At 34.7% G+C, this 14,310-nt stretch overlaps 1 protein-coding gene across 1 annotated transcript in view; it reads left to right on the plus strand.

Annotated features, from left to right (window-relative positions):
• The first annotated feature begins 1,460 nt into the window (after nt 1–1,460).
• The window catches only part of ADAMTS6 (ADAM metallopeptidase with thrombospondin type 1 motif 6), a 263,626-nt gene continuing 250,776 nt past the window's right edge, over nt 1,461–14,310 (plus strand). Inside the window, exons 1-3 of the mRNA XM_024753116.1 lie at nt 1,461–1,579; nt 3,767–4,131; nt 13,949–14,117. Of these exons, the coding sequence (XP_024608884.1) occupies nt 1,483–1,579; nt 3,767–4,131; nt 13,949–14,117 (631 nt within the window). The 5' untranslated portion in view covers nt 1,461–1,482. The remainder of the gene's footprint in view (nt 1,580–3,766; nt 4,132–13,948; nt 14,118–14,310) is intronic.

Raw genomic sequence — 14,310 nt, forward strand, 5'->3', positions numbered from 1 at the left:
ATTGATTTTATTTTAATCACTATTAATTCATTAATTTACTCATCCATTTTTTTCAATCAACAAATATGTAAGGATTTATTATATGATAATCCCATGTATTAGGGTCTTGGGATGAAAATCTAGTATCTTTTGTATACTTCTCTGTCATAACAATAAGTTACATTATTAAAAGTAATTTAACCTTTTATTCCTGACTCAGGCATAGTACTTTGAATATCAGATATTCAGCTGTACCACAGTCGTAATATACAATATGAACTATTAAGCTACATAAGGGCTATTTGTCTCTAGCTCCAACTGTATTGCTTGGGCTTCTAAAACTACTTTGTAGTTTTTCCTCTTTTTTTGTCACGTTTGTGCTTTTACTGAGCTAGTTTCTAGTCCTTTTGTTATTTTTTTATTCTAAAGTGCTATGTGCTGGGAAATTAGGTAGCCAAGTATGTCAGTGTTCTGTATAAAATGTGAATTCATGGACTCTGAAATTGTAAGTCGAAAGAAAAGTACGTGAGATTGGACATGAAATCTGTTGTGATACCTGAATTGAATTTTTAAAAATTCTTTTCAGAAAATGAACTACTTTTCTTTACAGTTACATTCTAGATAGTTTAAATTGTCTCATATGTGTTGCTTTATGAGTCATAAAAGACTTCCAGATAAAGTCAAGGGTTACAGTAAATATGGTTCAACTTTTCAGAAGTTTAGTTTATGCTACTGAGTTTTCACAGACAGCTGCTTAATGCCACTGTGTATTTGTAGATCTACTCTGTAAGAAAAAAAAGATAGGTGCCTCATAAAGCAACAAATCAATCTCTGGACAGCAGTGTACTGAAAAGCATGTTAAGGAATGCAATCACATACTGTTTATCACTTTCACAAAATTATCTTTGTAAAGTCAGCCTAGTTTTTATTTTAGCAAAAGGTTAGTCACTATACCCATACATTGTTATCTTCAAAGTTTTAAAAAGAATTTTTATAATCCTCTTCAGGTTCCTTCTTTGATTATTAAGTAGCTTTGGCATTATCCTGCTAACCATTTAGGTTTCTAATTTGGTATTTAGTCTTGTGAATGTTTATTTAAACTATAAAGGACAAAATGGTTTGATTTAATTATGTTATTTTGTAGTGTGTCCTTTGGCAAGCATTCAACAATATAGATCTGTCCATTCAGAATATTTTTCAGTTAACTTAAATTTTTTTTTTCTAGGTTAAAAAATGGCCATACTTTAGTGACTGATCAGCCTAATGCTCTGCTTATGAAAATTTTACCATCATTATCTTTTTCATTTTGGACTGAGAAAATGAATCCAGATACAGAAGAAAGTACGGGATGTTGGAAAAAAATACCCGTTAAACAGTGGAATATCTAATAACTAATCTGCAAGAAGTATTAAAGAAATAAAATTGTTATGCTTCGATTTTGGCATGGTATTGACTCTCTAGCGCATAGGTAGCCCTCTAAAAAATCATCCAGTTTTCTAAATTATGGAAATTTTGTGGAAGACGTTGACCTGGATTTTGAGCCTCGTCATGGCTTCATCGGAATTTCATAGTGACCACAGGCTTTCATACAGTTCTCAAGGTAGGATTCCTGCTTTTGAAACTGACAAAAAAAATGTTGCTATTTATCTTACAAGAAAAGACTGAATATTTAGTTTGGATGAACGTTTTCTTTGGGATGTATGCTGGTAGGAGCGGAGGCCTACTGTGTCAATTCAGTGCTAGTTTCATAAATGTTAATGACTCTAAAAGAGTTTGTTTAACTTGTCCTACTAGTATTTAATATCCAGTGCATTTTAGAGTTGACTGGTCTTTCTTAGAAGATGATAGACCTAGGCCTCTTCTTCTGAATTCTAAACTTTAATAGGGTTACTCATTGCCAGTATTTACAGGCAAGTTCATGTTCAAAAGGAATCCAAAGGTTTTTCTTGCAAAAGAGCAAGAAAGCAGGCAAATTCTGATATAAGATCCTTCTAATAAGGACCCTTAGTGGAAAAATATGTTTCCAAACTTAAGAATGCTGATATAAGGACTGGAAACTAGATAAAAGAGTAAGAGTTATAAGAAGTTTAACTTTTCAGATTCTAACCCATAGGTCCCTATAATTTTAATCTGTAAAATTGAACTTCATATCATAGGAAAGATCTTAACAGAGGTCCCAGGAGTGAAGGTCATTTTGTTTTCCATGGACCAGTCCAATTCTTATGGAATTATTGAAAGCATACCTTTTGGATTCTCCTCCCATGAATGTATAGTTCATTTTTTTGGTGCTGATGAGCCAGATTTTCAAGGCTATTATAGATTGATGTATATATCTAGAAGTCCATATGTACAAAATGTGGCTCTCAAAGTAGATCAACAAAGCCATAGCATTTAGTATGAACTCTTATTTATGAGAAGTGAAATAAATATTATTTTTCAGTTTTTTTTCCATTTGGTCATGGTTTCATGGGAGTTTATATTTGTGGATGAACTTCATGTGTAGACAGTGAAGCAATTTGCAGACATTTGGTTCCACCTTAGTGATAAACTTAGCTAAAGGAAGATGTGGTTAAGAAGGTAGATTGGTAATATTTAGTACACCTAAGTGAGGAAAATATATTTAATAGTCCTCTGAATTTTTTGTCAATCTGATAATTTTTAAACAACTTTATTTTGATATAGTGTACATACCATGTAATCACCCATTTAAAGTATACAATTCAGTGGTTTATCGTATATTCACAGAGTTGTACAACTATCATCACAAGCAATTTTAGAACATTTTCATTACCCAAAAAAGAAACTCTGAAATCATTAACAGTCACTCCCCAGTTCCCTCCAAACCAACTTACCCCCAGCCCTAGGCAACCTCTAACCTATTTCTCTCTGCAGAGATTTGCCTATTCTGTATATTTATATAAGTGGAATTCTATGTGACTGCTTCCTTTCACTTAGCATAGTGTTTTTATAGTATTAGAGAATGAACTTTGATTATGAAGGCATTCATGTCATACCATGTATCAGTACTGCATTCCTTTCTGTTGTAGAATAATCTGTTGTATGAATATACCACGTATTCTTCATTCATTCATTCATTCGTCAATTGGTGGATATTTGGGTTATTTACCCCTTTTGGCTATTATGAATAATGCTACTATGAACATTCATGTACAAGTTTTTGTGTTGATGTACATTTTCATTTCTCTTGTAAAAATACCTAAGAGTGGAATTGCTGGGTCAGGTGGTAGTTCCGTGTTTAACTTTTTGAGGAACTGCCAGACCGTTTTCCAAAGTGGCTGCTGTATTTTACATTGTGACTGATAATTTTTAAAAAAAAGAAAAAAATTCTACAAGACTGTAGAGATTCTATATAAACTCTTTTGGATAACTTTCATAAACATATTTTATCTGAATGAAATTCTGTTCTTTTACGTATGTGTACTTTTCACTGTTTTTTGTTTCAATATAAAATATTCATATTTACTGTAGAATTTAGCTTTTAGAATTCATGTCTTTAAAATTAGATTTAAAAAAGAAAAATAGCCTTTCAAAATAATTTTAGCATTTTTTTTAAGGAATGGAATATTTAGAACTTAATTCATTTTGAGATTTTAAACTTCTGCTCTTTCATTTTTGTTTAATATAACATTTTTTGTCCATACCTCACATATAATGATGCATAGTTTTAAGCAATATAGTTGTTGTTTATACTGCTACTTCTTTGTTCTGTTAAATTTTCTTTTCTTCCATGTGTTTTTTCTGGATTCTCTGCCTTGTGATTACAAAGAGGAATTCCTGACTTATCTAGAACACTACCAGCTAACTATTCCAATAAGGGTTGATCAAAATGGAGCTTTTCTCAGCTTTACTGTGAAGAATGATAAGCACTCCAGGAGAAGACGGAGTATGGACCCTTTCGATCCACAACAGGCAGTATCTAAGTTATTTTTTAAACTTTCAGCCTATGGCAAGCACTTTCACCTAAACTTGACTCTCAACACAGATTTTGTGTCCAAACATTTTACAGTAGAATATTGGGGGAAAGATGGACCCCAGTGGAAACATGATTTTTTAGACAACTGTCATTACACAGGATACTTGCAAGATCAACGTAGTACAACTAAAGTGGCTTTAAGCAACTGTGTTGGGTTGGTAAGTAGATGTTATAATTTTAAATTTCGGATGGGAAAATAAATTCACAATATAAATGTCTTTCCTCAGATTAATAAAATATATACATATATACATATATATGTGTGTATATATATATATACAGTTTATCTAGGGAAGGTAACATTCTAAAATTTTTTGTTATTTCTGCTGCCTTTGCTTTTGATAATCTTTTTCATAATGTTTGCATTGACTTTTCAAAGTAAGAACAAATTTTAAAACCCCATATTATTAGTAGAAGAATGAATGAAACCTCACGTTTCCTTTTAGAGTTACATTTTTCTGTTCATATAGGATATCCTTAATGCATATAAAAAACTCAGTCATTATGAGGAGCTTAAGGGTATTGTATGTATGTATGTATATATTATGGCAGGAAACCATGACATGGATTGCCTCCTTAGGTCTCTTTCTATACTATCTTTCTCTGGTAATCAACATAGCTTAAAATTACGTATGACCTACTTAATGTTTATAAGTTCTTGAAGGAAAATCTTTTATATCAATGCCTCTTTATGAAATAATTTTCCCTATATTTATCTGAAAATTGATAATAAATCTTATTTTACTTAGAAATTGGATTTCAAGAGTATAGGTTCTAGCCTGGGCATTTGAGTCCATTCTAGTCTAATGGTAAATACATAGTTCAAGGTGGCACATAGTAATGGTTGTAGAACAAAGCATGTTCTTCTGCTTCTACTTCCTCTAGTTCACTCTTCCTTTACTGCTTTTATCCTGTTCAGGCTAGTATAGATGTTTCATTAAAGCTTTATCTGTTTAAAAGAGTACACACATTTTGATGCTCAACTCACATTTTCACAAATTGTTTTTCTTCCTTACTCTATCACATCCATATCCTCATTTTTACTTCAGTATAAACAACTACATAATTAGAGTTGGGTTTAAATAGTTCTAAATTTGGAAGGAGTTTTAAGAACCACCCAGTGGAGAAAAATTTTCACTATAGGTATATATAAGAATTTGCTCAGATTATCTATTTTCTTTAACTATTAATAAGTCAAAATGATTACTTAGACTTTAATATTTGGGTTTAATTCCTATAAAATAGACACATTGAATACATTCCTCACTAGCTTCTTTCTCTATAAGCAGTGTTAAGCTTTATATACAAAAGAGATTTATCTTTTTGAATAAAGATAAATTATCCAAAATAAATCTGTTTTAAAACTTCTTACATGTTAAAATGACATTTGCTGTTAAGTACAATAGAAAAATACTGTTCCTAGTCATTGACCAAGCTCTTTAAATTTGGCATTAACATTAATTATTGCCATTGATAATTTTAACAGGGTGGTGAAATGAACGGATTTGAGATTTAGGGGAAAAAAACTAATTCCATTGTGAGATTTGAGGGAAGAGGAGTGATTGGAAATATGAAGATGAGTTAGATCATGTAGGAGATAATGAAGGCCTATAGCAAGACTATGGCACTGGGAATGGAGAAGATAGAATTTGAACCACATTTTGGTGAGAAAATTTATAGGATTTGTGTCATTAATTTTTCTTCCCTGGCATATAGTACATAGTAGATATTTAATAATATTTTTAAAAATTGAAATATCATTGAACTGGGTGTGGGATGAAGGAGAGAAAGTAATTGAAGTTGATTGAGGTTTCTCTTTTTGATGAGGCTGTACATGAACTTACTAGCAGAGAAAGGGAATGGTAGTAGAATGTTGGATTAGAAAGGAAGATAAAGAGAGTGATTCTGATATAGTAAATGTGAAGAATCTGAAGAAATAAAGGTTAAAGATGTCTAGTTGGCTTTTGGGAAATATAACTCTGAAATTTAGAAGAGAATTTAATTCTGGAAACAGTTGAGAATTGCTGATGTAAGTGACTACTGATGAAACGGTGAAAGATGTTGATGAGGCAAAAGTGAGAAGGTTGTAAATGGAAACTTTTCTATACTTAAGGGGATAGTAAAGTGTCATTCATCTATTTTTCATCCTCATTGAGGCTTTCTGTGTGTCTTATTCTCTTATTTCTATTCGTTAACACCTGTTTTACTTTGCTTCCTATTGAAACTGCATGGTCCATGTTGACTCACTTTTTTGTTGTTGTTGTTAATTTTTATTGGAGTATAGTTGCTTTACAATGTTGCTCGATCTAGGTGTGGTCTGCCAGGTTTGTCCACTAGTTACTATTTCCCCTTGGCAACTAATAAGGAATTTGTGAGCAGATACTTTGTGAGCAGATACTATGTAAATATCCTATTCTTCATCTTACTTTTACCCACCAGTTTTAGTAACCCTCGCCTTCATTCTTATTTTATATCATGTTACATTTTTAATCAAATGGAATATGTAAACAAGTTTTTCTAAAATCCCACTTTTCTAAGGCCCCTTTTAATCAATTCTGTTTTTAATTGTTCTATATAAAATAGTTTTCAATGTAGAGATCATTAGTGTTTTCTAATCATACTTTCTTACCCATAGTTTCAGTTTTACAATGCTTGCACTACTCAAAGGAAAAAAATTTCTAACATTATAATCTATCAGTTGTTTAAAATAATGTTACTTTTTAGTTTGCTTTATATTTGAACCATGGCTTTCTTATTTAGGTTTTGTTTTTCTGGAGTTTCTAGTTACTTTTATTTTGTCTTATTGAGGGAAAAAAAATGATTTCTTTACCAACTGATCAGTTTCATCCAGTTCCTTAGTCCTTATACCTATTGCTTGGAATATATTCCATTCTTCTTTGGAGGCATTTTTCTTGGAGTGTATGGGTTAATTAATTTCTTGAGCTATTACACTTCTCTCATCTTGGGATTTCTTTTTTCCTAGGTTAGTTCCACATCTTCTTCTTTCTGAGTTTACATCCTGGTTTTGTTGGAGAACATCTTCAAGTAATTACCTCAGAAAAGGTGCCTGAGAAGTAAAATTTCTGAGTCCTTGCCTATTTGAAAGTGACTTTATGTTACCCTCATGTTTGGTTAATAATTTAGTTGGATATAGAATTCTAGGTTCAAAAATAGTTTTCCTTCAGAACCATGGATGGTAGAATTGGAAAAGGGAAATATGGGGTATCAAATTTATCTCTATGGTTTTATATCTTAGGAAAAGATTTAAAGAGCTAAAAAAAATTGGCATTGATACATTTTGGGTGGCAGATAGAAGTTTGCTTCTTGTTCTTTTCCTCTTCTTTTAAAAGTTTTTTTTTTCAATATGATATGCTTTTCTCCTTATCCTTCCTGTTTCAAGAATTTTATAAATAATGTGGTAAGCTGTGGGTCTTCTTTCCTGACCCCTATTTTGTATTTGATGGGTGATTTCAATTTAAAGACCCTCCTTCAACTTAGAGAAATTTTAAAAAATATTTCCTTAGTGATTTTATCTCCTTGTCCCTCACCACCCCATTCTGTAGTTGGTTTTCTGCTTCTCTTATCTCTCTTTCCCCCCTTTTTTTTCTGTTCTAAGTTCTATGAGATTTTCCCACTTTTGCTTTCTTTTTCTTTAATTGATTTACAAATTGTAGCAGTCATATTTCTAATTTTCAACAGATTTTTCCTGCATTGTTTCTTTCTTCATATTTTGTTCTTATTTGATGAAAAATGATTTTCTTCTATCTCTCTAAGATACTAAAGACTATAAACCTAGTTAAAAAAGACCAATGACCCCATTAGACTTTCTATTCATTTAGTTATGTTCATAGTTGCTTCTCTACTTTTTCCATTATTAATTCATCCATTCACCAAGTGCTTATAAGTACCTACCATGTAATAGGCACTGTTCTAGGTGCTAAGAGTACAACAGTGAACGAAACAAGAATCGCTGTTATTGTATAGCTTGCATTCTAGTGGAGGAGATACACAATAAGATAAATAAATAAAAATCATAATATGTTGGATACTGATAAGTTCTAATGTAGAAAAAATATTGAGTAAAGACCTTAAAAGGAATGAGGAAAGGAATACTGACATCTGAGGGATAAGATTTCCAGGTGGAAATCTTCAAGTACAAAGGTCTGATCTGAGAGTGTTTGAGGAACAGCAAGAAGACTACCATGGCTAGAGCTAAGTGAGAGAGAGGAAGAGTAATGGAAGGTGAAGTTAGAAAGAAAACTTGGGAGCCAGTTGTTAGGTTTTAGAGGACACAGTTAGGATAGAATCAATGATGATTCCAAGCTTGGGGCCTGAGCAACTAGAAGAAAATAGCAGCCATCACATGAGATGAGAAAGACTCAGACATTAACTGAGATGGAAAATCTGTAGGAGGAGTAGGTTGGGGGGTGGTATATATCATAGCTTCAGTTAGACATGTTAAACTTGAGATATTGTATAGGATGCTGGGTATCCAAGCCTGGAGTTCAGGAGAGAGATGTGTGTTATGAAGTTATTTTGGGGGTCATCTATATAAATATAAATGACATTTAAAGCCAGGAGATTATGTGAAATTGCTTAAGGGAGAGTATATATAGAATAAATAAGAGGTCTAAGGACTGAGCGTTTGGGTGTTCCAAGGGGTTAGGGAGGTCAGAAAGATGTGGAGGGGACAGCAAAGAACAGTGGAGTAAGAAGGTGAAGGAAAACCAGGCAAATATCCTAGAAGCTAAGAGAAGGAAGTATTTCAAGGGAAAAATGCTGCTGAGTCAAAGTAAGAGTATGACTGAAAACCAATCATTGAATCTATCAGTGAAGAAGTTATTGACGACCTTGGCAAAAGCAGTTTTGGTGAAGTCATAGTGGGGTTTGGAAAAGAGGCAAAAGCCTGATGCGAGTAGGTTTAAGAAGGAATGGGAGGGCTTCCCTGGTGGCACAGTGGTTGAGAGTCCGCCTGCCGAAGAGTAAAGAATATATAGACAATTATTTTGAGGACTTTTGGAAAAGCAAGAAATGATCGGTTGCTGCAGGCAGAAGTGGGAGTCTTTATCATTTTGTTTTATAAAAATGAGAATGATTGTGTAAAGAGAAGAGAAATTTCTGGAGTGAATTCTTTGATAGGCGAGAAGGGATAAAATCATCTACATAAATCGAATAATTGTTCTTATCTAGGAGAATGGACAGTTCATCCATAATAACAGGAAATAATATAGAACATATGGACATGAGATGCAGGTAGGTTGGTATTTGCGGTTGGAGAAGTTTGCAGGAGGTTGTGTGCTGTTTTCTATTGGAATGGAAGATGGAAAGATGAGGTGTTAGGGGATTAAGTAGAGAGGAGAAAGTATGAAATATTTATCCCAGAGAGCAGGATACTGAATGAACTAGAGAAACATAGTATAATTGCCATGAAGCGTCAAGGACACAGTTGAGATTTGTGTTGATGGATTTAAAGCAAGACTAGTCTAAGGTAAGATGGACAAGATATTCAAAGGAGAGGAAGCCAAGGAAGTGAGAGGACAGGGATTGAAGAGACCATCTATGTAAGTCTATGGATAGAATTCAGGGGGTTTGTTAACTGGAATGGGGAAAATTTCATCTTTATCTTTACTAATTCTTAAGTGAAATTTAACATTTCCTTCAGTTAACAATATAGGTAACAAGCCAGTAAAGTAATAGCAGTACCTGTAACTTTGTCTTGATAGAAATGATATTTTCATATTGTGTTACAGTTTTTGCAGGTCCCTTAAAATATTATTTATGTTAATCACTATTGTGAAATTATAGTAGTTATTAGATCTATTGCAAAGCTTCTTATTTAAAGAGTTACAAAAAGGCATATGTATTACTATATTACATTTTTAAAATATTTTGATAACTGTATTTCATTATAATTGGTTTTATTTATTATCCTATATATTTCTTTTGCATTTAAGATATTATTCTGAGAAGTGGTCCCCAGGCTTCACCCCTAGACCTTCAGAGGGATTCAGGGCACGTGCACACACACAAATTTTAAGAACCAATGATATAAGAAGATATTGAAGTCAACAATTATTCAGGAGTGGTATTGCAGAGGGTGACAGTGACCCAGAAGCTAAGATCTTTGAGGAATGAGGAAAGTGACTTTGGGTCAGTAGATAACTACAGCTAGCAGAGGGAGAAGGTGATGGTATGGGATTTGAAGGTGGTAAGGTTTTTTCTTTTTTTGGAGGAGAGAGGGATAATTGTTTAGAAATGGCAATGAGTACAAGAACTCTTAACCCTACCTCCAGGTCCAATAGGAGGTATGTAGGAGAGAAAGTAGCCACCATTCCAGAAGATTACAGGGAAGAAAGAATGTTATCTAGGGAGATTCAGGTTTTTGTTTGAGCAAGATGAAGTGAACATTCACAGATGAGGCTGAGTGTATAGGAGATTTTGTATATAATTGACCTTGAATTTGAGAGGGTACAGCAGAAGTGTTTTAAATGGTGAAGGGGGGAAGTAGAAGATGGGATCAGAAAACATGATGTACTTAACCATATGGGGAGTAGAATCCAGGGGATGGACCTTGGGCATTTTGGAGGGACTGGCATGACAAGGCAAGGGGGCATGATGAGATCCTGATGGTCCAGAGGCCAGCAGTGTAGAGGTGAGTGGAGGTGCTGAGGGAAGTGGGAGTAGGGCTCTTGCTAAGCATGCACAGATTTCTGGGACTCCCACCTAACTGAGGTCCTCTATCATCTGGCCTCCAGCTCCTTTCTAATCTCATAATCATTTTCCCCTTCCCTCCCTTTAGCCACAGTAGCTCCTTGCTGTTTCTCAAATACTGCATGCCTGCTCCTACCCCTTTGCCTCTGCACTTGCCATTCCCACTGTCTGATCTGCTCTTTCCCAAGATATCTGTTTGGCACGCTCCTTCACTTTATTAAAGTTTCTGTTCAAATATCACCTTATTATAGAGGATGTTCCTGACCATCCTAAATAGTTTATATAATTCTCTCTGTCCTCTGATGACTTTCTGTCCTCTTACTGCTTTATTTTTCTTCTTGACATTTCTTACTACCTGATTGATTATTTATTTATATAATGAATGAATGACTTTTTTCTACCTCTTCCCACGAAAATGTAAGCTCCATGATAGAGCCAGAACTTTGTTTGCTTCACTTTTGTATTCCCACCACCTAGAACAGTACCTGCCATGTGATAGGCACTCAAAACATACTTGGTGAATGAATAGACAAAGTTAGAAGCACCCCTCAGGGGACTTCCCTGGTGGTCCAGTAGTTAAGACTCTGTGCTCCCGATGCAGGGGCCCTGGGTTCGATCCCTGGTCAGGGAGCTAAGATCCCACATACCGCAACTAAGCCCACGTGCCGCAACTAGAGAGCCTGCACGCTGCAGTGAAGACCCAACACAGCCAAAATTAATTAATTAATTTTAAAAAAAGAAGAAGAAGCAACACTCAGAGGATAAGGGAATTATAGTGGCTAAGAGTCCAGTCTCCAAAGATAGTTGAGTGAATTTGTTACTTAGCTTTGCTCAGTGTAGGTTTCTTATCTGCCAAGTAGACCTGATAGTAGTACTTACTTCATAGAGCTATTAAGATTAAATGAGATAATGAGTGTAAACATTTTACAGAGTACCTAACACTGGATTTTCTTCCAGGGTCTTTCCGTTCTTGAAATTAGAGATTTTATTTACTTACCAAGTTTCTGACTCTGTTTTTCTCCAGCAACCTGAGTTTTTTGCTGAGGACCTTTTGACATCTTCTGCCCATAGTCCAGCATCACATGACTTTAGTGCTCTCCCCTTTCTGGGCAGTACTCTAGACACTTATCAAAACTTCTTATACAAGCCCTCTCTTCTGCATGCACCCTCTTTTCTTCAGGAGCCTTGCTCAGTTTGCTATTACTTTGTTAATCTTGATGGTAAAGTAATTCACGATCAGGTATTAGAGTTTGTTACTGGCATATTATATTATTCCTGTCAGTATTTGCATTTAATTTAGGGACTAATATCCTAAAAGTAAAGCAAACAGTGGTGAAAATAATGTGAAGTGACTAGGTCTGCTTTTTTTTTCTTTTTGCGGTACATGGGCCTCTCACCATTGTGGACCCTCCCGTTGCGGAGCACAGGCTCCGGACGCGCAGCCTTAGCGGCCGTGGCTCACGGGCCCAGCCGCTCCGCGGCATGTGGGATCTTCCCGGACCGGGGCACGAACCCGCGTCTCCTGCATCGGCAGGTGGACTCTCAACCACTGCACCACCAGGGAAGCCCTAGGTCTGCTTTTTTGTTTTTTGCATTCTTTAGCTCATTTCATGTAGGTGGCTGCCAACTTCATCTGTAAGTTAGAGCAACTCTGATTATGTCTTATTTTTCTTTCCAAGCATGTGGTACTTAGCATGAATTTCCCTAAACAGAATCATAGAGGTTTAGATTCAAAGGGATCTTAGAGATTATCTGGACCAGAGGTTTTTAGCTTTTTTTTTCTTTTTAAATCGGCAAAATTCTTTTCTCAAATGAAATGTTATGTGGAAACTTAATATATAGATTAATAAAAACACAGCTGATTCCTAATCCCAGGAATCCAAGCCATGTAGGTCTACCTCTGTTGTCTGGGGCAGTCCCCTAAGGGCACTTCCATGGAACCCTTAGGGCTCCCTAGAGTGCTGTTTTAAAACCACTAATTTACACCAACCCTTTCATTTTTCCAGCTGAGGAAATACGCTCAGAGAGTTTATGTTTTATCCAGTGTTACAGGGTAAATTAGTTGGGTTAAGAACAGTCCTCACATGTGCCATTTTTAGGAAAACACTATTAGACAAGGATGGAAGTTCTTGTTTCTGGTGTAGATAACTTACTATCTCATTTCTTTTAATCAGCAAATTTTATTTGCTGTATATACTACATATGAGACATTTTCTATGGGTGTAACTGATACCAAGAAACCCTTTCTTTAAGAGAGCAAATAGTATGGTTGGGAAAATAAAACATGCAGTTGGAAAGTTATACCAAATTTAAATACAGATTCAAGACCTGAGATGTAGCAAAGCATAATAGAATTAATTAAAAATAAATGATACCAATAATAAGCTCTGTTGGAGATCAGAGGAGGCTGATGCTACTGCAGTTGGACTCAAAAAAGTTTTAAAGAGGAGCTATGACTGAGCTAAGTAGGACTTGGCTAAGTAAATAGATGTAAGGCTGTATAATACTGTAAATAAGAGCAGAGCTTTGTGGGAATACCAGTGCCTTCACTTACCTCTGTATAATGATGGGCAGGTTCTTAACCTCTGAACCTATTACTTCATCTACAAAATGGGGATGTATGGGACATATATGAATTAAGGACATATATACTGGTGTAACATAAAACTTTAAATGGGAGTAGTTTATCACAATAGTTTATTTCTACCTTATGTGTGTCTAGATTGGACAGCTTTCCATGAGGTCAGTCAGGGACCCATGTTCTTTCTCTTTTGGCTTCTACCTTTCCTAGGTCTTTTCTCAGAGAGAGTAGAGAATTCCACTGGAGAGGTTCTCGGTGGGTAGGCCTGAAAGTGGTATATACTCTGCCTATTTTCTATTGGCTAAAACTCAGTTACAAAGCTATACCTAAACGCATAGGAGTCAGTTAAGTTGTGTGCGCAATTTGGAAAGGAAATAAGTCTTAGTGAACATACAAGAGGTCTCTGCTACCTCACATCGTTATTGGGAAGATTAGAGGAAATAATGTATGTGTTATGCTTAGTACAGGGCATAGCACGTAAAGGTATTTAAACATCCTTTTTAAAGAATAGGAAAATTTATATAATGTTTTGCTGAGTATAGATAATTCACTAAATTTCTATTAACATGTGTTTTAACCTCCTTTTTGGAGAGCTATCAGTTTATTTTTGACTCCTGGTAATAATACTAATTAATATTTAAAATGATTCTTCTTGGTAAATTCTTTGTTTCTTTTTCTTTTAGCATGGTGTTATTGCTACAGAAGATGAAGAATATTTTATTGAACCATTAAAGAATACCACAGAGGACTCCAAACATTTTAGTTATGAAAATGGCCATCCTCATGTTATTTACAAAAAGTCTACCCTTCAACAACGGCATCTATATGATCACTCTCATTGTGGGGTTTCGGGTGAGTGTGGGGCTTTTAGAAAGTATAGTCTTGTATTGCCACTTTCTTCTGGCACGTAAGGTAAGATTAATAATAAAAGTAAACAGGAATTTGAGTGATTAGAATGATAATGTCCAGAGTCCTCTTAAAATATGTCACCTATTGATAGTTTTAAGTCAATTTTGGAAGCTCTTAAGAAGTCCGTAAAATACAA

This window comes from Neophocaena asiaeorientalis, unplaced genomic scaffold, assembly GCF_003031525.2.
Source record: "Neophocaena asiaeorientalis asiaeorientalis breed wild unplaced genomic scaffold, Neophocaena_asiaeorientalis_V1.1 scaffold399, whole genome shotgun sequence".
Classification (NCBI taxonomy): Eukaryota; Metazoa; Chordata; class Mammalia; order Artiodactyla; family Phocoenidae; genus Neophocaena; species Neophocaena asiaeorientalis.